Source organism: Phocoena phocoena, chromosome 8 (assembly GCF_963924675.1).
Source record: "Phocoena phocoena chromosome 8, mPhoPho1.1, whole genome shotgun sequence".
NCBI lineage: Eukaryota > Metazoa > Chordata > Mammalia > Artiodactyla > Phocoenidae > Phocoena > Phocoena phocoena.
In genome coordinates this window covers 82,995,639-83,021,868 of record NC_089226.1, presented here as the reverse complement: position 1 = coordinate 83,021,868, position 26,230 = coordinate 82,995,639, and the positions used below count along the sequence as shown (strand labels likewise).

At 36.4% G+C, this 26,230-nt stretch overlaps 1 protein-coding gene across 1 annotated transcript in view; it reads left to right on the top strand.

Moving 5' to 3' along the window:
* DCDC1 (doublecortin domain containing 1) overlaps positions 1-26,230 on the top strand; it is a 435,371-nt gene that overhangs the window by 212,076 nt on the left and 197,065 nt on the right. Inside the window, exons 10-15 of the mRNA XM_065882422.1 lie at positions 4,738-4,839; positions 7,992-8,155; positions 11,193-11,318; positions 13,743-13,848; positions 23,361-23,495; positions 26,003-26,121. Of these exons, the coding sequence (XP_065738494.1) occupies positions 4,738-4,839; positions 7,992-8,155; positions 11,193-11,318; positions 13,743-13,848; positions 23,361-23,495; positions 26,003-26,121 (752 nt within the window). The remainder of the gene's footprint in view (positions 1-4,737; positions 4,840-7,991; positions 8,156-11,192; positions 11,319-13,742; positions 13,849-23,360; positions 23,496-26,002; positions 26,122-26,230) is intronic.

The window sequence follows — 26,230 nt, the reverse complement described above, 5'->3', positions numbered from 1 at the left end:
GGCTATTTTATATTCCTTTCCTTCACCAGACCTCTAGTAGTAAATCCTGTTACTGTACAGCCTCCCAACTTTTGGGAACACACTGCGGTGTCATTTTCCTATTATTGCCTCTTGACAGCATTGCCTCCTGAGGCATTTTGAAGCTTAGGTGTTTGGCCTTCCACTCACGCACAGAAGAGCTTCCTGGGTGGTCTGTCCAGCCGTTATAGAGAGTTTGGGAACCTGCTGGTCCCCGACAGCTAGCTCTTAACCAGACTTATAGCATTAAAGGCCGATAATGGCACTGAACTAGGCCTTATACAAGTCCTTAAATAGGTGTCATAAATGATGCCAGGCAAACTGGTCAAAGAACCACATCCTATTCAAGTCATCTTCCCCCTGCTTGGTTTATGTTTTGGTCACTGCCTCTATAAAATCTTCACAGTAAATACAGTTCTTTTGATAGTTTGTAAACATTTTTGTGCCTTCACAGAAACTACATATGAAGTTATACTTAGGTTGATTTATTTACATCCATAGATGCAGACATCACGGTCCAGAAATATTAGCCTAGCTACAAATTTTATTTCCCAACCCCACTAATGAACAAATTACTCTGGGATGAACGAAAGAAATTGACCAATTATAACCAAGTGCATTGTTAATACTCTGTTCTGAGCCACAGTCATTCACCCTTCGGATAACTTTTGCTCCCTGGAGTCTACTCTCCACCCAGCAGCCCCGATGCTCCTTTTAAGTCAGATCCTGTTACTGCTCTGTTCCAGTCCCTCCAAGGATCCCCCATTTTGCTGCCCACCCCTTAACCCTCTGATTTCACGTTACTTACTCTTCTTCTCTCTCACTTTGCTTCCATCACACCAGCCTGCTTGTAGTTCCTGGAACATACTGGGCACGTTCCTGCCTTAGTTTCTTTGCTCTAGCCTCTCCCTCTGCCTCCAGTGCTCTTCTGCCAGCTATCTGCTTGGCTAACTCTCTCATCTCCAAGTCTTCACTCAAATCTTTCCTCTCTTGAAAGCCTTTTCTGATCGATCACCTGCTTCATATGGTGACCACCACCCATCCCACTCATTGATCCTAGGCCCTATATCCCTTCTCTGCTATATTTTTTCCTCTTTACATGGCACTTACCACCTTCTAACTTCCTCCAAGGTGCATTTACCATGATACCCATGTACCTAAGTTTCAAGGCCCCTTTCCTGCTTAGGCCCCTTCCAAAACCCTGGGAGAGGCCCTAGCAATGTGTTCACATGTTTCTGTAAAATTTGCAAATATAATATATTTTAACTACAATTGACTGAGACCATTGTCTGTTTCCACTCCAACTTCCTCTCTGTCAAGTTTTCCCTTGCACCAGCTGGAGCTGAAGTGGTTGCAGGCATTTTTGAGGTCTGGCTAAGGGGAAGTTGAGTTGAGGATACATTTAGTTTGAGCATAGTGGGATGTAATTACTGGTTTGCAGTCATTTCCCTGTATCGTGGTTCAGTTAGGGCTAAGCCACCCTGGTATGGGAAGAGCTTCTAGGAAGATGGCTACTACCTGCTGGCCATAGAGTGTATTGCTTTTTGACTGTGGACTAGAGTGCCTGTCACCAAAAGTATATGGGTGGTGGAGGAAAAACATAGTGTGAAATTAAGAAAGTCAAGTAACTTGTAGAAAATCCTTCCACATTTTACAGCTCATATTTTAAAGTAAACTATCAAGCTTTTCCCAAAGTTGACATCAGTCCTAAAAATTTTTATGAAATGACCAACCAAGTTGTGTAGTTGAGAGAAATTTTTCTAATCAATAATAGAAATTTTTTGATTAACCATGCAAGAGGGAAGATGGAATTATATTCCTGTTCTCCTTATAGAAAATGTTACAAGATTACCAAATGAAGAGGTGATTGAAGACAATTCAGCCAAAAAGTGTGCATTGGATAGTAAATTAATGAAAATATTTTGTGACTTTTTCTGGATTTCGTCATGTTTTTTTACTATGTGTGAGCTTTTTAATATGTGTAAATTGTTGTAATTTCTCATTTTAAATAAATATTTTGTATCTAGTTTTCCATTTGTAATTTTGCATTTTTTTTTTTGTTAAAGAAGGCCCACCAAGTTGTATAAACTTCAGACCTCACAGACCTGAATGTATCCTGACCTTGCTACATGATTTACTTACTTGTTCTGTCAGGATGTCAGGAATCTTAGTTCACTGGTATATCTTAAGCACTTGAGCAGTGGATGGCATATAGTAGGCACTCAATAAATATTTGCTGAATGAAGAATTGATTAACGACATTACAGTGAAACACTGGTGTTAACCTAATTTAATTCTGCTGAAGAAAAGTCATTGTTGACATGAAGGAAAGTAAAAAGACTGAAGTTCATGGGAAACTCCTCCTAGAAACTCTGTACTTTGTGTAACTAAGGGCATAGAAGTAAATTCCTATTTATAGGTATTTTTTTCAATAGTCATTAGCTACAATGTTTTTGAAAGGATCTGGATCCCCCCCCCCCGCTTTTTTTTTTTAGATTCTATTGCATTACTCCTCAGCTAGGGACTCAAGTAGCCTTTAGCTGGCTTTTTGTATCACCCTACTTCAACGGTGAGAATTTAGTTTTAGAACTATAAGGAGGTGACGGCATGCAGATAGCCACTAGGAAGCAGTTGGTTTTTCTTAAGCCAAGGATTAGAGAGCAGGAAAATAAAGGTAGACTATTTTTTATTTTCCTATATAAACTCTGTTTAGAGAGCTATCTTTGTTTAGACATTGGACAATAGAAATAAAAATACTTCTCATGCGAAGGAAGAAAGAAATAGAATACTTAGATTAAAAAAAATGGTCATAGTGATACAGACCTTAAAAATAGGAGCTGAGCCTTAAGAAAAGCAGAATGTCATAGAATTTCGGCTTGGGGAGTTTTTACTTTTGTAGAAATACAGAAAAAAAAAAACATTATATGAATGACTAGTGGAGGGCAGATTTCTTTCACTTAAACACCTAAACTTTTACTTAAACAATAAAGCACCTCTTTTTTCCTTATGCCCTCATAGGGCTTTTAGAGGCCAGAGCCTTTTTTTTTTTTTTCTTGGGAACACTCTTTTCTGGACATAGAAGGGAAGGCTTATTAACAGTAGTGAAGAAAGCAGTAAGCTAATGAAGGTCTTAGGTGTTGTCCAGGTCCTATTTGCTTTCTCAGTCTGACAGCACTCACACAGCTATCTTCTAGAATATAATGTGCTGCACTCCAGTTCCACATCTAGCAAGTCTTGACAAAGGAACATCCATAAGTTATCCAAACTGAGCCTTTGTCAACACTAACCTTGCAGAATGTGTTCCGCCTAGAATCGTGAACCTAATTGCTAAATGGCTCTGTTGTTTAAGAGGGCCCTGAAGAGATTGTTGGGATTGGGACAGTAAGCTTCTCCTCCCACATTATTTCCCATAGCTTTGTAGGCAACAGTTGGGTTTACAAAGTTCCTGGCTACAGTAGAGAGATTTCTTGTTCAGAATTGTACCTTTTCTCAGAAAAGAGGTTTAAAAAATCCCCTTTAGCAAAAGCTACTGTAGAGTGTGGAGCATCAATGCCCCAAGGCTGACAGCTGTACCATCTCCACTAGGCTGTCAGTACCATGAAAAGCACAGAGTGGAGAAAACCCCACCATTCTTAAACATTGTTACTCTTCTTTTAAACCTTTTTTTTTTTTTTTGCCTAAAGCCTGAGGAAGTGCTATTGAAGCACATTATTTCCTAAACCAGGTTAGGACTAATTAAATAACTCTCAAACTGTCTCAAAAGTAAAACAGATGGTTTTCTTTCTTATATTTAAATAAAATATTCTCCCAAATTATCTTCTCTGGAGATAGTACTAGAAATAAATAAAATGGTTACTCTGATGTGATAGGTCTATTAGAAAGGGAAGAAAAGAACTTTTGAGAAAAAAATACAGTAAAAAGCAAGGATTTACGTTACTCATCAAGCCTCTATCGGCCTGCCTTCTTTCTTGCCTGGTGAATGACATACCCCATGTGGGCCCTCAGCATGGTCAGAGGATGGTGTTCACTCTAGTGGAGGCTTCCTTTGGGACTGGTTTATTTGGATACCTTTGACCAGAACGTTAGCTAGCATTTTCTTTTTCCAGATGAGCATTGCATAATGCAATGTTCTGAATTTTATCTCTGTTCTCAGCAACTTGTTGCTTATATGCATTTAAAACGGATGGCTTTCATTGTACCTTTATGCAATACATTTGTCAGGTTGAATTTCCTTTCAGTGAGTCAAAAGATGAGCTGAACACTGATATATTTTAAATATAAATTAAACATTCCTTACATAATTGGTGGCTTTATGTTCTTCAAAAAGAATGAAATGAGCTGGTTAATTGGTTGCTAGCTGACCTTTCCCTAACGCTTGCCCCATGTAAGCATTCGGTGTAGTCAGTGATTCCTCCTTTAGTGTCTGTGTTTCCTTCTATTTTAAGATTGTAGGGAATGACAGTCAGGTTAAGGACACTGAAACCAAAAGGAGAATCAAGGGACTTCCTTTATACTATTCTAGTCCTGTTACTTTTCATTGCCAATTACTTGCATGTGCTCATACCGGCCGTCTTTGCTTTACACAGTTAACCGTATGCGTGAGTTTCAGTCGGCCTTGTACTGTGCAAAATCAGGACTGCTTGTGTTTATATATGTATTTATATGTATGTATATGTGTGCGTGTATTTATTTTTAATTTTGAATGTGCTTATTTTTCAGATATTTGAAAATGGTAAAGACACTGGAGAGATCTCTGTTTGTATCAGTGAAAAAGATCTGGGGCCCAATAGCCCAATTCAAACTGGCTATATGATGGAAAGGGTGAGTTTACTGACTATTCATTTATGACTGTGAGCACCTTCCAAGTTACTTGTAGTTAATTTAGACAATTACATTTTTAAAGTTGTTCAGAAAAGATGAATCGTTTGCTGATCTGTAAAGATTTATAGTTTCAAGCTTGACTCCTGGATTCCGGAGGTTCTCAGCTTTAGTATAGTATTAACTCCTGACCTCTTACTTAATAGCATCTTAATCTTCATTATGCTTTTATTTGAAAATCTGTCTACACTGGACTCTGGAATTGCCCTCTTGTTTACACATTGAAAAGAAGTGACATGATATCCAGTGGAGGGTGTGTTCTGCGTCTAGGGTATTTCCAAGCCCTAGACCCTGAGCGACTAACACACAGCCTTGGTCTTCTCCTTTGCTCGTTGTGAGTAAGTCCAGATGGTTTATCTTAGGCATTCTTACCTTTTCCTATTTTCCAGACAATTGGGATGTTTCTCAAGCAGAACCAATATGTTCAGGGTCTTTATTTTGGGTCTTTGTCTTGCATGAAAGGACACTGAATACCCTGTTGTTTACAAATTGGGGTTATTCGCCTGAGCGCACACCAGTGTTTTGGGCTCTGTTGCTTGACCTTTGTTCAGAAACTTGCTCCATTTTTCCCCCCTTCAGTTCAGTACCCTCAGACTTACCTCTCCCTGGTGGTATCCATTACCTGGACTTCACAGTCAGTCACAAAAGCTGATATTCCGATCACTAGCTGAGCTCAGAAGAGATGGGAAGTGCTACCTTGATTGATTAGAGAGAGAATGATAAAGAGCCTTGGCTGGTTTTCTTTTACCATCACATCCCTGACTATACAAATCACCATGATACAAAAGGCTTCCTAGAATGCTCTACCTGTAAATTCCTCTTTTCCACATTAGAATATTGTCCTTTTTGGTTCATATAAAAAATTGAAGATGGAATTTATGTTAGATTACACAGGAAGATATTATTCTGTAGAAAGCTTTTGTTGGCTAATGGCACACTGAAATTGATCTGTGGTTTGCATCTATATGCAAGAAAATCGGGGGAAAACCTTTAACTAGGGGCATTATAAAGCTCTTTGGGAGAGCCCTTGTGACACCCAAAGACGACTGTTCCCTTGGTGCACACTTGTCTCAATCACTAGCCTAAGATGTTTCACACTCTTCTCAGGTCCCTGAACGAATTCTTATCCTATAAAGCCCTGGTGATGACAACGTTAAAGATAGATGGGTGAAGATTATCACTATTTTTGGTCACTATAGCCCAGCCCTCACCAATGACCTAGAGATGAAAGACATTGAGGCCTTACCTCCTGTAGGCTGTCGAATGCTCATCTTTGAACACCTAAAATGCAGTGTGTTGCCAAGTTGAGAAAATAGAGATTGCAATGCAACTCCTGTGAAAGTGAATTTGGTTAAGTGGTCAGGTGTTCACATCCCTTCTACCACACACTCCTGTTCTTTGTGTGCTTATTTCTCTCCTGGATCAGGCCTTAAATTTTTTATATCTTCTCCCTTTACAAAAAGGAGATGCCTATAAAGCAAAATCACTGTGATTTAAAAAGTGATCAACATTACTTGTTTTCTGAAATAATAGCAAAGCCACAAAAAATAAGCTCAAGGGCTGAGACCACACAGAAATAAATGTAGGGCTTTATAAATACAGTCCATGGATTTCAAAACTTTTTGTGGTTCCAGTGAAAAAACAAAACACAGATTTTTACTATTCTAACACGTTGCCTATTATATTCCTAAAGAGAATAGTAATCATTATTTTTAACTCAAAGGACTTGGCTATGCTGGATGAAAAGTATTAACTTTAATGAAAGGAAAGATGTATCATCATTTTCAGCCCTTCTGATGCTCAAGGCTAAAATATCTGGTCAGTGCAGAGCTGATGGAAACAACATAAAGCTGATGAAGTTGGAGATAAGATTATTTATACCTAATTAGGGCAAAGCCTAAGCCTTAGGCCTTCTATAGATATAGTTTCTGGTCATAGAAAATATTTTACTCTGTGAAGAGTTTACAGCCAATAGGTGAGGAAACTGGAGATATATGACAGGCTTACGCCTTTCCTTTTCTCTGGGCCTCGGCATTTAGCACGTCTCAATATACCTTCAATGGGAATTAATAGAAGGAGCAAAAAAGGCACCCTGAACAGCAGCTAGGCAAGAAAAGGCTACAACTATATCTGCATCCCTGCCGAGATTACAGAGTAACAAGAAATTGAGAGACACAAGAACTGACAAGGCAGAGAAGAAAAGGAAGCCTGTGACAGAAGGCTGGGGGAAAAACAGAGTGATGGATAGTTGGGGCACAGAGCGGGAAAGAGCAGAGGCCTAAACACTCAAAGGTGACAGATAATGATGAAAAATATCTTTTAAAAGTCCATGTGCAACACGGTTCAGCCGGATTTACTTTTATTTGAAATATGCCTTCAGTTAGAAATATCTTGATAATTTAGAGATTCTAAGTATAAGATAGAAGCAAACACAGACAATGCTATTATTTAACATATTAAATGATAGCATTTCATACTTCACACTTCGATTACATCTTACTTAAAACTTGAAAACATCCACTATTGAAGCCGCTCGCAAGCTTCTGCAGAGCTCTTAATTAATACATCCAGGAAGAGTTCTTCTAAGTGAATTGGCTGGCGTAAGCCGGAAAGTCATGTTTATTTTTGCAGTCCTGTCAGTGGTGGATTGTTCCACCGTTGGTTACCTGAGGTTAGTCTCGGTGATGGGAGATTGCTGATTGTAAAACTTGAACATACTCTGGAAGGACCCAACAGAATGTGTAGCTCAGACAAGAAAAGCATAACCCTTATCAAAGAGGACCGGTACCGTGTGTAGAAGCTAAATGCTCTTTCTGTAAGACTGTCACATCTGCTTTCCGTCCCCGTGCCAAGGGGTCAGAGCTCAATCACGAGCCTGTGGCACCCCCTGCTGGTTAAAAGCCCATGCTCATTTTGTTACTTTACACCGAGCTAAACATTGCCATCATTTCACACTTCTTTTAACATTCTGTATGAATTTAATTATCATTTGTTTGGACTTCATCTGTTACAGAGTAGAGACAGTTTATCACAGGTGTTCACATTTTACGTTATTTCTTTTTCTTCTTCATTTCCACACCCCTCCCCACCACCAGTTACTTTTCAAGATTCATCGAAGACTTCAAGGTTCTTCCATCAACCCACCAGGCCTCAATTTTTCTTCAATCCGGCTTTTCGACGAGCACGGTCAAGAAATTAAGAATCCACTTTCGCTGAAGAATGAGCAAAAAATTTGGGTCTCCTATGGTAAGGCATACAGGTAGGAGCAAGGTGTTTATTCTCAATCTTTCTGGGACAAGCTAATTTAAAAGGAGAGTTGAGAAGCCAAGTAGCACCCTTTATAAAAAAAAAAATTATTTTGAATTCCAATAAAATTCCAGGGGCATTTTTTGTGTGTGTGAGGCAGTATTGTTTGTGGGATATGACATCTCTCTCTCTCTGTCCCCCACCCCCCTGACTTTCTGTCTTAATGCCTTGTCATAGTTCTTGAAGTCTGCCTGTCAGCACAGCAAGTGGGATTTGTTCATGTCTGAGTAGTCACCTTAATGATAGCAGATGGAAACGCCACGGGGGCCCAAGCCCATCACACTGTCATTGTCGCACACTGCCCTGACCTGCTTCCACTCCTCTATTTTTTTGTCCCTTTTTAAAGGAGAAATGGATGGTAATTGAAAAGGATCTTAAGCAAGATTTATGAAGCTGTAGACAACATGATTCCCCACTATCTCTCTATGTTTTCACAAATAAAGTCTTAACCTTTTAAGCTCCAATGACAGGACAGCCAAAGATAAATTGGTAAAGCTTGTAAACCCTATCCTATCAAAGTTATGTTCCTCAAAAGCACCTTACATTATCCCACAATAATTGCTGGTTATTACTGAGCATTGTGTAAATTTTTGTAGATTGGTAAATTCCTGCATAAAATTATCTGTGTTCCCAAGAAAAGAAAAAGGCTTCAGTCTACAGGCACTGATGAGCCTGGCTGTTGTGTGGAATATCTTGGAAATTTATGCATATTTTGACAGGACACATCCAGATGAACTCTGAAGCTGCTTGTCAGGAAACTTAAACACACTTTTCTGTCTACTTTTAATCTTTTTGTTTTGTTTCGTTTTTAGCTCTTTATCTGTAGAACAGAATAGGGGAAATATTGCATGTAGAATATAGTTGATTATACACTAATTTTAACAAAAATAGCATAGACAGAACTAGGAGCTGATTAGATTTACTGTATATTCTAATAGTCAAAATTTCAAAGAGAACTAATCTACTCAGAAATCCATGAAGGTTTTGGGAGACATTGGTAGGATTTGTTGTGGGTGGCATATTACAAAATCTTTCATCTGTCCCATTAGAGTAAAATTAAAATGCTTACTAGTATCTTATGCTGTGTAATTTATAAAACTAAAAAAGTATCTGTAAGGAATGGTGCTTCTTCTGTAGGCAGATTTCAAAATATAATTTAATTACATTGTGAGAATTATTTTTACAATGATAAAAATAGCGATGAATTTTAAAGCGGCAAGAATTCTTGTATAATTTAGCAAGCTCTTCCAGTTACAAGGAAAGGCTTTAATAAAATGTATCTAATAATTTCTTCTTAAATATCATTGTTAAAGTGAAAGCAATGACTGACTAATTATGATGTTTTTAATGATGTTTGCTATAATACAGTATTTTAATATGATCAAACACTTGTTCTTGGTTAATTGGATCATATTTGTGAAGTAACAAAAATTACTAAGTATCTGGAATATTCTAAAATCAACTGAGGATTGTAGTTGGCGGAATTTATAAGTGTGTATATTTGTTTGTATATCATAGCTATTTTAATAGCATAATGTATTATTTTTTTCTGGTTTTGAATCCAATATGAGGCATTAGGGAACCATTATAGCATTTTGCCACTATTGAAACTTCTAAATTAATGTCAAAAAAGTTATTTCCATCTAGTTAAAATATATTGAGAAAATGTGCAATATGTACTAAGTAAATGATATTCATTTTCAGGGAGTAATTCTAACGTGTCTAATATATGTTGATATGGGGGGTAAGGTTACTCGTTTGCAAAAGATGATTTTGCCAATATCTGCTTCTATTTTGAGTCCTTTGTTTTTCTCCCAATTTTTATTTTGAAAAAATCCAATCTACAGAAAACTTGATACAATGAATATTTGTATATCCTTCACCTAGGTTCAGCAATTTAAGGATTTTGCCATATTTGTTTTACCTCTCTTATGTCTCCTTTCTCTCTCTTTTGAACTGTTTGGAATTAATTCCACACAATCATAAAGTCTTACTCCTAAATGCTACAGGTCACATAACTGAAGAACAGGATGTTCTCTCTATCACCACAGTATAATATCTAACACAGTCAACAATAATATAATATTGTCTAATATGTAATCTATGTTCATACTACCCAAAATCTGCTTTAGAGCTTTTTTTGTAATCCAGTATCCAAATAAGCTTCATCTGTTGCATTTAGTTATTTTCTTTAGTTCTCTGTAATGTAGACTATTCCACCATCTTTTGTTTTATTCTTCACGACATTGGTTTTCTTTTTGAAGAGTTCAGGCACTTTTCTTGTAGAATGTCCCACATTCTAGACTTGTGTGAGTGTTTTCTCATGATTAGATTCAGTTTAAATATTTTTGGCAATACTACACAGGTGATGTGATTGAGTCCTATGATTCTAAAGTTGAAGAGCAAGTGTTTGTCACCAATTTCAAAAACAAAATGGCTCATAATTGACATAGTGGCCATTCTTTTTATTTAAGATCTGTTTTCCATTTGATTTTAATTCTCATATAATTAAATTATCTTAAAACAATGTACCTAACGGTATGTAATATGACAAATCAAATCAGCATAGTATTTAGTGAGCTCACAAAAAAACAGTTGTTTGTAGCCAAATATGAAGGATTAATTTGATTATAAGCTCCAAAGATCATCATGGGTGTATTGCATTGTAGTTATACATGAAAAATGAACATTATAGGAATGACAGTTGGTTGTTTTTCTCAACTAAATACTTAGCTTTTATTATTGAAATTATTTTTAAAAATTACATGTGTTGCAACTATCCTTCGCATATTATAAATCAAACAAATAAACTAAAATGTGCATGTCAGGTATAAGTATAGGATACCAACAATAGTGCTGTGTAATAGGAAATTCACTTATTTCTGGATTTTATTAGACATGGATATGGTATGTTTTATTGTTTATATGTACTCAAATTTCAGTGTTTGTATAATTTTGCAGATAGATTTGATGTTTTTTCCATTTTTCAGATCTCCACTAAACCCTGTTTTGGGTTTGACCTTTGACCAGGTGACTGCATTTGCCAGAGGTGGCATTACAGTCGCATATAAAACCTTCTTGGATCCTAATGCTGTTCTGCTACTGGGATGTGACAGGTAAATTAACAAGTGTTCGGTTAAAGCAATCTGAATCACCTAACTCAGTTTTCCCAGAATGAGATTTAAACACTAAAAGATGTTCTTTAAATCATCTTAAATAAGCAATTATTTAGTTTATTGACTTATTTCATGATATAATGAGCTAGTGCTTAAAAGACTTATCATTAATTTTCCTTGAGTTTTAAAAAACATATGGGGCAATGAGCATAGTATACTTTCTGCTTTGCAAAGGTAATGATTTTATTTGAAATGTAAAAATTGTTTTTAGTGGATGTTTCTAAATTAATAGTTTTGAATGGAATAATTAAAATATTAAATAATATGTTTTCTCATATGAGTGTTCATGTTTAAGCATCTCATTTGATGATGATAAATTGAAAACAAAAGCAATATGCTGGAGGCTTGGTGGCATAGTAAGAAGAAGAGCAGGAGTTAGAAGATCTGGACACTGGGACTTCCCTGGTGGTCCAGTGGTTAAGACTCTGTGCTCCCAATGCATGGGGGCCAGGTTTGATCCCTGGTCAGGGAACTAGATCCTGCGTGCCGCAACTAAAGATCCCTCATACTGCAACTAAGACCCTGTGCAGCCAAAATAAATAAATAAATATATTTTTAAAAAAAGAAGATCTGGGCACTAACCCCATATCTGCTCATGATTGTCTGTGAGCACGTGGGTGTCAGTTTCCTGTGGGTTAATAATAAAACCCAGCAGTTATTGAGTGTTGACCATAGGCCAGGCACAGCTCTAAATGAATTGGGTAAGAACCTATTTCATCCTCAAAACAATTATTTTAATCCCATCATCGCTTATTAGCTTATTATTACTCCATTTTAAGGAGACAGAAACTCTGCCAAGGAAGGGCCAAGTCATTTGCCCAGTCACACAGCTTGTACATGATAGAGCTAGGATTCTAACCCAGATTGTCTTTCTTAAGAACTGGGGGCTTAACCCCTATCCAGCACTGTCTAATAGAACTTTCTCTGATGATGGAAACAAACTTTATGACATTGAGCACTTGAAATGTGACTAGTATGACTGAGGAATTGAATTTTAAATTTTGTTTAATTAAATTAATTTTAATTTAAGTTGGAATATGTGGCTCGTGGCTACCATATTGGACATTGCAGCATGATACTGATACCATGTTAGATTAGGTGATGTATCTATAAGGTCCTATCTAGCTTTAATATTTTGTAATTTAACAAATTACAACTTTCCTTAACATACAGGTAAAAAGGCTGAAATGGAGGGCAGATCCAGAGAATGAAAAGCAGTCTGACGAGGTCACTCAGTCTAGCTAGTGTCAACCTATTGCTAAATATGTCTAGAAAGACAGACTCTTTGGTCTTCTCCATCCCCCAATGATTGCCTGCACTTTCCAGACAAGATTATAATGTTTTGTCTTTTTCTCTTTATAGATAGAAAATAACTCAGCACTCTTTTTTATAAGCATTTTCACTTATGAGAAGATTTATTTCACATGCAATAATCTTTCTCTAAGCTGTTAGATTTGCCTTTCGCTTCAGTCTTTAGTTAGGAGTTTAATTTTTAATTTATGTACTGCTTCTTAATTTTACTTCCTTAATTGCAATGAATACTGTTTTAATGAATGGATTTAAATTAGATCTAATTCCCTAAGTATAACAATGTGAAACTTCCCTTATTGAGCACAAACTAATTTGAAGATAATTTACTTAATTTTTGGATTCCATTTGAATTTTCTTTGTATACTCTCAAGTGGATCATTGGAAATCTTAGTCATCATACTCTTATATTTCTCAGACTACTGAAAAAAAAATACTATCACCATTCCCAGAACTGTTTTCTGTTGAATAGCATGCTATATGGTATATCTTAACATATCAGTGTTGATCTAGGTGATTTTCTTTAGGATAAGAATTGGCTCACTTTTAAAATAAGTGATTTGGCTGAGCTAAGAATGAGACCAACCCTTCCAGTTTGTGGTTTGTCCATGTACCCTCTAGAATGTGCTGCCTCTTAAAAGACTCTTAAAAATACCAAACTAATGTTCTTAACACAACCGTTATAAAAGCATCCTTTATTATTTATAGACCAGTGTATTTAAACTATAATTTTAATAATGATAATGGTCTCCACCGTGAGTGATTCTGTAAAATTAAAAATTATTTTTTGTGTCTTTGTTCTATTAATAATCAATTAGGCATAGAATCCCCCCCCCCAGTATTAAAAATAATTGTAAGGAAAAAATTTAAAGCCTTCCCTTTCCCAATGATAAATACAAAGATACTTTACAAATTTCCATTTAAAAAGACTATGGACTATACACTGGTTTTTCTCTCACTAGAAGAGTATAAGATGCATAAATTATTATGCTAAAGAGTACTAAAATTAAACTAATTTTATTCTAACAAGAACAATTAAATACTTTATTTTCTTAGTTGGGAAGTTTGTGAGGGATTTCCAATTAATTTCAATGGCACCAGCCAACAGATACCTGATCAATTTGAAAAGGTGGACTTGGAGAACCATTTCCTACAGAACAAGGTCAGAATTATTTGTTGTTCTGAATAAGGGTATTTTATATATTGGACACTCAGTCAATACATGGTGACTGAGTAGATATTTGTGAAAGTTTTTGAACACTGTAAATTATTTTACAAATGTTGGGGGCAAGTATTATACGTTACTTCCTGTTAATTAATTAAGCACTTTAAAACTGGACCAGTATTGGGAAGGGTTAGGGGGAGGGATAGACTGGGAGTTTGGGATTGACATGTACACACTGCAATATTTAAAATAGATAACCAACAAGGACCTACTGTATAGCACAGGGAACTCTGCTCAATATTCTGTAATAACCAAAATGGGAAAAGAGTTTGAAAAAGAATAGGGGAAAAAAAATAACCTGAACCAATATATAGTATTTCTACTTGAAAAAATTCTACCTGAATCACGTCATTTAAGTAGTATCATTTAGCATATTTTCTTTATATCAACTATATTAATAAGTTGCATTTGTTTAAGAAATTCTTTAAGATGGCTGTTATATCTTTATACTTTAGGATCTGACCTATTTGCTCTGTGGGTCAATGTCTCTAAGTAACATGAGTTCTTCAGGAAAGCCAACTCATAACAACTCAATCTAGAAGGTCTCTTTATTAATTTATATTTAGAAACTTATCCTGCCAGTAAGGAATTTTCTTCTTGCACTGAGCTGTGAAAAGCATTTTAAACCTGTCTTCAAAAAAAGGAATAATTCTTTTGTTTTTCTCAGCTGGTAAGTTATGTAGGGTTGTTGTTCATTTCAGCTGCATAACTTTTAGTTTGTGAATTCATGAAACCAAAAGCCAAAAGGCACCCACAGAGGTAGAGATGCCCAAAGAAAGGAGGGCTTTCTGTTAACTAGTCTGGGCCCTTTCTTTGTAAGGGACAATGCAAAAGACACATTGTCCCAACATGCTCTTTTTAAATTTCTCCATGTTGCCCATTCAGTCTTTTATGTAAAAATTTACACTGAAAATATTAGTTGTTTCAAGGTGCATGTGAATCTAAATAGTATAATTATAAAAATAGAATAAAACAAACAATGATTTCTAATCCTGTTTTTGAGCAAATTTAGAAAATAAATATAAGTTGAATGGTGCACTAAGAATAATGCCTTTTATATTCATCTGACATTAAGTTTTATTTGCCATAGTTCCAATCCTGTTGGCATTCCTTTTTAGTTTTTTGCTGTAACATTATCTTCCTGCTCAAAAACTTCTATGCCTGGCTGTTGCCTATTAAAGTTCCATATCCTCATCTGGCCTTCATTGATCTCCATGATTCTTCTCCAATCTTCCCCCACTCTCAACTTGTCTTTCCAATCCTCTCCGCTTCTTGACCTTTGTTGTAGCCTACGCTACAGTCGGAGCTAATAAATTGGGTCCCCTACATGCTTTACACTTTGCTTTACTTGTGCCATGGCATGTGTTGTTCTTTGCTAGGATACAGCCCCCGCCATTACCATTCCTTGCTTTTTAAGGCTTTCTTCAACTTCCTCTTCTTCCACGAAGCCCTCTCAGATGCTCCAGAGAGATTTAGCCTCGAATTATTTTGTGTTCTCAGAACTCCTTATTGTCCTTTGAGAATTGTTCTTAGAGTTTGTGTTTTGGTATCGGCATTTGCATTTGTGTCTTTCTGCTCCACTAAATTGATAATTCTTTGTACACAGATTTTATGTCTTACTCATCTTTGTATTCACGAGTGCTGGAACAAAGTCTTGAATGTAGGGCAAGTACACATACATGTTGATGAATGATTTTTAAAAGTTAGCTGTAATCTCTTTCAAGGCTCACTATTCTCTAATATGTTCTTTGGGTGTTAGCCAAGCTAGATTGTTCATTTGTTGTTTTCTGAGCACTTCATGATTTCTGTTATTATACCCATGTGGGTCCCTCTGCCTGAAATTCAACCTCTCTTTCTTTGTCACCACCCCCCACCTTCTCTGTCACCCTTGTGCCATATCCTAGCATGGTGTCTGGCATATAGTAGGCATTTAATAAATGTTTATTGAAATCCTGCCCATCATTCTAGCTTTACCTGATTTGTGCCTGCTTCATGTCTTTACCCCAACACCATGCCCAAACCAGATATGATGTTTCTGGCTTTGATACCCCCATTGCATCCATCCCATACCATTTATAATGACTTTGAATTTAGTGCTGTTCCTCTTGCAACATTTTTTGCATGATTTGAAGTCAAACAGTGTTCCAAGTTTGGGCATATTTTAGGTCACATTAGAGTAGAATGGAGAGAAAGGTAGATTTCACTGAGAATGTTGGTATCATATCATAAAGGGTCTTTTATGTGTGTGTGTGTGTGTGTACTTTTTTTTTTAACATCTTTATTGGAGTATAATTGCTTTACAATGTTGTGTTAGTTTCTGCTGTATAACAGTGAATCAGCTATACGTATGCCTATATCCCCATATCCCTTCCCTCTTGCATCTCCCTTCCACCCTCCCTATCCCACCCCTCTAGGAGGTCACAAAGCATGGAGCTGATCTCCCTGTGCTATGTTGCTGCTTCCCACTAGCTATCTCTTTTACATTTGGTAGTGTATATATGTCAATGCCACTTTCTCACTATGCCCCAGCTTACCCTTCCTTCTCCCCATGTCCTCAAGTCCATTCTCTACGTCTGCATCTTTATTCCTGTCCTGTCCCTAGGTTCTTCAGAACCTTTTTTTTTTTTTTTTAGATTCCATATATATGTGTTAGCATACAGTATTTGTTTTTCTCTTTCTGACTTACTTCACTTTGTATGACAGACTCTAGGTCCATCCACCTCACTACAAATAATTCAATTTCGTTTCTTCTTACGGCTGAATAATATTCCATTGTATATATGTGCCACATCTTCGTTATCCGTTCATCTGTTGATGGACACTTAGGTTGCTTCCATGTCCTGGCTATTGTAAATAGAACTGCAGTGAACATTGTGGTACATGACTCTTTTTGAATTATGGTTTTCTCAGGGTATATGCCCAGTAGTGGGATTGCTGGGTCATATGGTAGTTCTGTTTTTAGTTTTTAAGGAACCCCCATACTGTTCTCCATAGTGGCTCTATCAATTTACATTCCCCCCAACAGTGCAAGAGGGTTCCCTTTTCTCCACACCCTCTCCAGCATTTATTGTTTGTACATTTTTTGATGATGCCCATTCTGACCGGTGTGAGGTGATACCTCATTGTAGTTTTGTTTTGCATTTCTCTAATGATTAGTGATGCTGAGCATCCTTTCATGTGTTTTTTGGCAATTTGTATATCTTCTCTGGAGAAATGTCTGTTTAGGTCTTCTGCCCATTTTTGGATTGGGTTGTTTGTTTTTTTGCTATTACGAAAGCTACAGGCCAATATCACTAATGAACATAAATGCAAAACTTCTCAACAAAATACTAGCAAACAGAATCCAACAGCACATTAAAAGGATCATACACCATGATCAAGTGAGGTTTATCCCAGGAATTCAAGAATTCTTCAATATACCCAAATCAATCAATGTGATACACCATATTAACAAACTGAAAGATAAAAACCATATGATCATCTCAATAGATGCAGAAAAAGCTTTAGACAAAATTCAACACCGATTTATGATTAAAAACCCTCCAGAAAGTAGGCATAGAGGGAACTTAACTCAACATAATAAGGGCCATATATGACAAACTCACAGCCAACATCGTTCTCAATGGTGAAAAACTGAAACCATTTCCTCTAAGATCAGGAACAAGACAAGGTTGCCCACTCTCACCACTATTATTCAACATAGTTTTGGAAGTTTTAGTAACAGCAATCAGAGAAGGAAAAGAAATAAAAGGAATCCACATCGGAAAAGGAGAAGTAAAAGTGTCACTGTTCGCAGATGCCATAATACTATACATAGAGAATCCTAAAGATGCTATCAGAAAACTACTAGAGCTAATCAATGAATTTGGTAAGGCAGCAGGATACAAAATTAATGCACAGAAATCTCTTGCATTCTTATACACTAATGATGAAAAATCTGAAAGAGAAATTAAGGAAACACTCCCATTTACCATTGCAGCAAAAAGAATAAAATACCTAGGCATAAATCTACCTAAGGAGACAAAAGACCTGTATGCGGAAAACTATAAGGCACTGAGGAAAGAAATTAAAGATGATACAAACAGATAGAGAGATATACCATGTTCCTGGACTGGAAGAATCAACATTGTGAAAATGATTATACTACCCAAAGCAATCTACAGATTCAGTGCAATCCCTATCAAACTACCAATGGGATTTTTCACAGAACTAGAACAAAAAATTTCACAATTTGTATGGAAACACAAAAGACCCCGAATTGCCAAAGCAATCTTGAGAAAGAAAAACGGAGCTGGAGGAATCAGGCTCCCTGACTTTAGACTATACTACAAAGCTACAGTAATCAAGACAGTATGATAGTGGCACAAAAACAGAAACATAGATCAATGGAACAGGATAGAAAGCCCAGAGATAAAACCACACACATATGGTCACCTTATCTTTGATAAAGGAGGTAAGAATATACAATGGAGAAAATACAGCCTCTTCAATAAGTGGTGCTGGGAAAGCTGGACAGCTACATGTAAAAGAATGATATTAGAACACTTCCTAACACCATACACAAAAATAAACTCAAAATGGATTAAAGATCTAAATGTAAGGCCAGACACTATAAAATTCTTGGAGGAAAACATAGGAAGAACACTCTGACATAAATCACAGCAAGCTCCTTTTTGACCCACCTCCTAGAGAAATGGAAATAAAAACAAAAATAAACAAATGGGGCCTAATGAAACTTCAAAGCTTTTGCACAGCAAAGGAAACCTTAAACAAGACAAACAGATAACCCTCAGAATGGGAGAAAATATTTGCAAACAAATCAACGGACAAAGGGTTAATTTCCAAAATATACAAGCAGTTCATGCAGCTCAATATCATAAAGGGTCTTAATTCACCTGGATGTTCTGTAGAAAACAAGGAGCCACTGGAAATATTCAAGCAGAGACAAGGTCTTATTTGATCCTATGCTAGGAAAATGTCTCAGGAGGTCCTTATCTTATCCTCCCACCCCTGCCCTGCAGATTAGAAATACGTAGAGGGCAAAGGGCATTCTGATCATTCTTGTCTCTGCTGCAGTATCTAGATATTAAGAGTTAGCTAAATGGAATTGAATTCACTAGTTAATTAACTCATTCAATAGAAAGCAGGTCAAACCTGGGGGGTGGAAAATGTATAGTGGAGAGTTGTCAGAGGAAAAGAACAAGAAAGGATTCTCTCTTTGATTTTAAGCCAAAGTAGAACTTTAAAAGAAAACTATATTTTCTAATGTTGAAAAATGAGAGAATAACAATCCACAGTTATTTTATCACTATTAATTTGTTCTAATGATTCAGTGAAAGTGAGAAAACACCTCATCTTAAAAGTTTATACACTATTGTATTTTTAGAAGAAATCTTTTTTGAATAAAATTTCAGTCTACTCAGAATAGTGGTATAAGAAAGCAAAGATTTGATAAACTGGATAATAAAGAGACTCTTTCAAAGAAAAATGGCCCTCCCTTAGCTATGAAACCTTTGAAATCCTTTCAGAAAAATGCCTCTGATTATATACAGAGAGGTGATCAGTACATTGCAAATAGCAATTGAATAACCTGAAAAGGAGCACTTTTAAAGAGAGATTCAGGCAGGGGTGATGGATGTCTACAGGGCATTTTATTGTAGAATCTTGATGCTCATGGTAGTATAGAAGGCACTAAGAGGATTACAACAGGGATAGAGAGGAGGGAGCAAAAGCTGATATTCTTGATGCATACGTTTTAAAATTGGCTTGAGATAGAGATATCAGTGCCCAACCCCTGACTGTTCTTTTAAATCTCGTATTGACAAGTAAAACCTTTCCTACAGAGAAAAATTTGAACATATAATCCTTATTAGTAATGTGGAAGACAGATATAACCCTGACAATTACAACCTGTTGCTCTTTTATCCATTTCTAAAAAAAGATTTGGAATCTACTACAAGTGGAGAATTTTGGTGAATACATCTTTCATTCTATTGTTACTTAAATTGGCAACATTTTTACATTGCTCTAGTTTACGGGAAATAAAATTATATGTTTCCATGAAGTGGATGAGAGACAAACTTCATGGCAGTTAATATAGAAGAAAAAAGATTCATGAGAAGAATAGCTTGAGGAATGCCTGGTTATGGGAAAATATAGCAGAAAAATATACTCTGGTGTCTGGCAGGTCATATATTCTGTCAAAATGAAAAGGAAACTGATTTCGATCCTATCCTTTTAGTATGATCAGACATAAGCAGCACATTAGTGACAACTTTTAGTATGGAAACAGTAAGAAAAACACCAAGTTATGATTTTAGAATTATGGCACGTTTGTTACAAGGTTACTTGTAAATTAAGCAGTCATGGATGCTAGCAGAATATATTATTCTGTATGTCACAAAGGAGGCTAGGAAAAGGCAAACAATTCTTTACTGTCCTATTTCTTTGGAGAGCAAGTCCTCAAGAAATAATATTTCCTACAGATAATTTGTACTGGAGAAAATAAAATTTAATTTAAATTTTGAACTGATTGCCATAAGAATAAGACACAGAACTTTAAATAAAACTGCAAGTCCCTTCCTTATTTTTAGACCAAGAGTTGGAATCTATTTGAGGACTGCACACCTAGATCCTAGATATTTTCCCTTGTTTGGTTGCATAATTAGGTACTCGCTAATATTTTCTGCTTTCCCAACTTTTCCAGTTCTTGGTCTTAGAGGTGGGTGGATTGATCAGCTATAGATTTAGAGAATGGAAACAATAAAAGTGAATATCAGGGACATGAGGAAAGAGATTTTATAACATTTCTTGTAGGTATGATTTTCATTTGTATAGTAAATTATTTAACTTGGTCCTAAAATTACTGTCAAAAGGAGAACCCTTAGAAAGTTTCTGTGTAGTAAACAATTTGTTTAGAATGAAGGTTGTGGTCTATGAGCTCTTTCTTTCAAGAAAAATTTCATTGTCTTGTATTTTGCTCCTCAGTAGATCTGTAGGAAAAGACCTTATTACTTTGAAATTGCACAGGAATATTGAAGTCTACTCCACTTTCATTGGTGATTTGGAGAAAGAAAATTAAACAAGAAGCTTTAACTGGCCCAGTACATGTATGCATCATTTTTATCACTGGCATCGTCTGTATCAGCACAGTTTTTTCAGACAAGCAAAATCATAATGGTCATTTAAAGGAAGCTATGTATATAGGTATTCAAAAGAATAAAAGAAAGCTTCTTGTTTTGATTCTCAACAGGACTTAAAAAGGTTTTCTAATGACATACATTATGGTATATATTTGGAGACCTGTCTCAACATAAATGCTTTTATACGCATGCCCGTGAATGCACACATGTACACACACATGTGCACACACACACACTCAGAGACACACATGGCATATTATGTTGCAGGTTGTCCGAGCACTTTTCTTTTCTGAATTCCAATTTTTTTCTCCCCCACCTTCCTAAACATTTGATCTAAAACAAAGCTATCAGATTAAATTAAAAAGAAAAAAGAAACTGACATCATGAAGAGAATTTAATGGCCATTGTCAGTTTTAAGTGTATTAGAACCCCAGACTTGGCAGGATTTTTCTTTTTTAGTAACGTGAAATGAAGCTGAGTTAGTGGGCCTGGCTCTGTCTGGTCTATGTGGAATCACTTGGGAACCGTCCAGCAAAATATCTCTCAGAGAACAGCATGGTGTTAATACTGGGTGCCAACCCAAGACAGACACAAAGGACCCCTTCGCTCTTCACCAATAAGCCAACTGTTAAAAGATTAAACCATGTTGTGGAGATAACAAGAATTTAGGCACTGGCAGCAGGTGCTGTACAAAGAAGCAGTTGGCAGTACGATTCTTCTGTCTGACATTCCAGTCAAAACAATCTTCTTCCCAGTTTCAGAGGAGAGTTTTGAGTGTGATGGCAACTTGGAGTTAGGAGGTTGACTAAGAGTGCTACTTTAAATGCCGTGTCCTGTGGTGGATGGATTAGTAGAATATAGTTTACCATTGTTCAGAAACTGCGGGGGATTCCCCTCCAGAATCAGTCACTACTGGCTAACTGGGGAATACACAATCAAAGAGCTGTAAATCAAATCTGCTTATGTGGCGGGGTTGCTGTATTTTTAAAATTTTATTTTCACATATAGGAGTCATATGACATTTTCTTCTCTAGAGAAGTAACTATCTTCCATTGTAGAATAAATATAGATAATTATGGAATAATTATCAAATATATTGGTCATACTCTTTTGTTATTGCCTGTTCACACTTGTAAAACATTACCTTTTAAATTATTATTTAACTTTTGTTTTTTTAAAAAATCATTTGCTACTCAACAAATATCTAGGATTAGCAAAGATTTAGAATAGACTTTTCAATATTAGAAAAGGATTTTAACTGTTATTGAAGCAACATCATTTACTAAGTTTAAAGCATAAGTTGGCATATTCCCATAATCCTATACAAATAAGGATTAGCACTTTAAAAGTTAGCATGATTATTCAGGGAAAGTGATCATATAAGTTAGGAGATAAAGTTTATTAAATATGAAGGAGTAGAATTCTGACAGATGACATCAATGACTGTTAATTTGACAATCAGGTCTAAGTGAGAAACGCTAGAAGGTGCACAATACGTTTGGCGTTTGTCATCTGATTAAACACATGGGATAGAGATACAGTGTCTCCCCAGTCGGCCCCCTCCCATTCATTCCCACAACTGTCACTGAAGTCTCAGCTCCTGTCCCTTTATTCTTATGAGGTTGTACAAACTCTCAACTGTTCTCCCTGCATTTGACCTCTCCATTCTGCAATCCATTATGTTTACACTTGCCAGGTCAACCTTTCTAAATCTTCTATAATCCAGTCCCTCCTGCTTGAAAGCTTGAAAGCCCTCCTGACACCTAACTCCATAGCCTTACACTTGACTCCTTCTAAGTTTGGCCAAATTTACCTTTTGAGACTACCAATAAATCCTAAGGTGCATTGATTATACTATTTTCCTTTGCTTGGAATACCTTTTTATTCTTCATTATTCCTGTCAAACTGTTTTCATCCTTCAAGGCCTGGTCCGGATGTTACCTCTTTCAAGATGCTTCACTTTTTGTTGCTCCTGCAGAAATGAGCCTACCATTCTTTGCATACTATAGCACTATTTAATCAAACATATGGAGCTTAACATGAAATTGTGTGTGTTATCGCCTCTACAGTTGTAAGTTTATTTAGGGCAGGAAAAATGTTTTATAACATCCCATACCACACAGTCCATATCAGAGCTGGTGCTTGACAAATATTAATTGAATTGAGTTTAATAGGATTGAACACTACTGTTTCAAAAGAGACCTTCTCAATCAGAAACATAATGTTCTAGATTATTTTGGGTAAGTATGTTGAGGAAGGTTAACTTTCAGACTGTAAGTTAAAAACATGCTTCTTCTCATGGTATAGGTGAACCCGGATATTGTCCTTCATGCCTCTGTTACCATCAGAAAGAGGAATTTCTCAAGTGGTGAAGAGAGCAGTGGGACTCAGATAGCAGCATCCACCCTGTGGCCTGCAGCCAGTGTGTGGCTGATCACAAAGGTATCCAAGAATGTCTGCTCTCCCTAAGTAACTTCCTGGGCTCACTGGCTCGCTGTGCTGCTCCAGTTCCTGATGCCCTCATGCACACAAGCATGCAAGTGAAAGCATATCGGTTGCTGACTGTCATGAATCTGTGCTCTGGTTTGTCTAATGCGGAGGACCCCGACGTGAGCATTCAACTCAGTTTTAGATGTGCTGATTAGTTAATACTGCAGAATGTATTTAAACCTAGCGCAGAGCTTAGGTATACCCTACAGACTCACCATTTTCATGAGATTTGTCTGAATCTCATTTGCTTCCGCTCCTTAGTCTTCATTGTTGAGGTTCGCAGAGCTTGGTGGATTAGCACCGTATAGTGATGGTATATGGTCTTAGTAAGGATAGTTTTAAAAGAAATCCCTGAGTATAAAATGTGAACAATGCCTAACATATTTTATTCCTGTGTATTGGCACTATTTGTTTTAACTTTATTCTTATACTCTTGAATCAGATTTAAACTGAGAACATATAATTGTTCTCCTCTTCCCTCTTGCTATTGAAAGATGTTTTGTAATTGCCACCAAATATTTATGTCTGGAAAGAGATGGTACAGCTTATATCTACCCTTCTTGTGCCTCCCTTTGCCCCCTCCCTGGAGACTATTTTTGCTTCTTTTTAGCACTTCCATGGGTGCAGAGTCACCCAGGCAAGTTTGCTGCTACTTAGTTTAGGGGATAGGAGAGATTGAAACTATTTTCTCATGTGAAATTTTGGATTCCCCTTAACTTTTATTTTTGCTTTTCTGGGAGTTAAAAACAAAAATATAGAGTAACTAAGACACAAAGGTACTAAGAAATATTATTCACTTCATAGACAAAGGCAGAATGAGATTAGATATTTCTTAAATCTGCTTCCAACCTGGAGACTCTATTAACTACTAGCCCTAAGCTGCATTTTATTTCTGATTTAGTAATAATATCTGCCATTTTGTTAAACATATGCTGAGCATCTTATACACATTTATTATCTCATTTAATCTTATAAAAACTATGCAGGTTTTCATTATACAGCTGAAAAAACTGAAGCTAGTAGCTGGTAGAGGAAAGATTCTTGGTCTGTCTGACTTCAAAACTTATGACATTTCACTGTAATATAAAACACTGCTCTATATCTGACCGATTTATGAGCACTGATGGGAGTGTTTTAGTTTTAGGACTGCCACTGAACATTTATGTGACCTCAAGTAAGTCACATACCATATCTGGGCCTTAGTCTTCTGGTAAAAGAGTTGGACCAGTAGATATGGAAGGTTATTTTCCCAGATCTCATATTCTGTAATTCTATGGTATCTGTTCATAGAATTTCATGATATCAGAAAACCTGTACTTGTCTAAAAATTTTCCTAAACTAATTGAAATGCTTGATGCAAAGAGTATGAATTTTGGAGTTAGATCAGAATTAGAATCCTCTGTGTGACCTTGGGAAACTTACTTAGCTGCACTGAACCACAGTTTTCTTATATATAAAATGAAGTCAGTCACACCTGTCTTGCACAGTTGCTGTGGTGATTAAATGAGCAAATATGTGTGAAGTTCAAGTGTACAATCTGGTATACAGAAAGTGCTTAGTAAGTGGTGATTCTTTTTTTTTACCCCAAGGAGTTCCCTTTCTGTATAGACAGGCATGTTCAAAAGAGGATTCCATTCAGGGCTTATTAGAACAAAAATTTAGAAAAATATTTTTCCTAAGTCATTATGTAGTTCTTTTCCACACAACAAAAACGTGAGAAATAAAAGTCACATGCTAAAACAATTTTGAAAATCTTTTAAGGTTTAAAGTTCTATCCTTTTTTTCAAAATAAATCATTTTACCTGTTCTTAACAGAGAAGTTTCCATGACATAAATCCTCAATATGTGTAAATAAATTCCTAAGTGGTTGTCACTTATTTAAAATGCTGTGTTGATTCACTAAGTAAGAAAATTGTTAAATGGCCTTTCAAACAATGTTCTCAATCAATTTCCTTATCTGAGAATCCTAACATTTAAAACAAAAGCAGTTCATAAACCACCTTAAAATGTTTAACCCATGGTATTTAGACCCAGAGTAAAACTTTTAATTGGTACAAAGGTTAAGGATTTGTTTCAATCTTTTCAGTTCACTGCACTCTTTTTTTTCTGTGCATACATATTTCAAGTAAGCTCTGTAGTTATAAGTATAACAAGTGACACGTGATGGATCCCAAATTGCTGCACTGTGAAATACGCACAGAAGAAAAGGACAAATGAAGATATCAAGGTCTGTTTTATTTTGCACTGAACTGTAAAATGCCACCCTCGTCCGACAGAACATCACCGATTCTGAGCAGGGCTCACTGACTGCTAAGTTGTGGGTAGTGTTTCACTTTTGGCAACTGTTAATATCCGGGTTTATCCAGGCATAATGACCTCACTATTTGTGACACATTGTTGAATTTTCTGGTTCTTTTAACTTATTTAGACCTTTCTCCCCCTTCTCTATTCATTGGAAGACTGGACTGATCCTGAGCCGAGCGATAACTCAGGGCTGCCTAGCTATTGGTCATCCAGTCAGAGTCAAGGCCACTGAGGGAACATCACTAGAAGGATACAAATTAATCCTACAGAAAAGGTAATGTTTATGAGCCATTTACCTCAAAACAAGAAATGTTAATTTCAAGATCCCCAAGCAGTCAGATCATGATGCTTCCTGGCTTAGATGGAAATTTCATTAGGTTTTA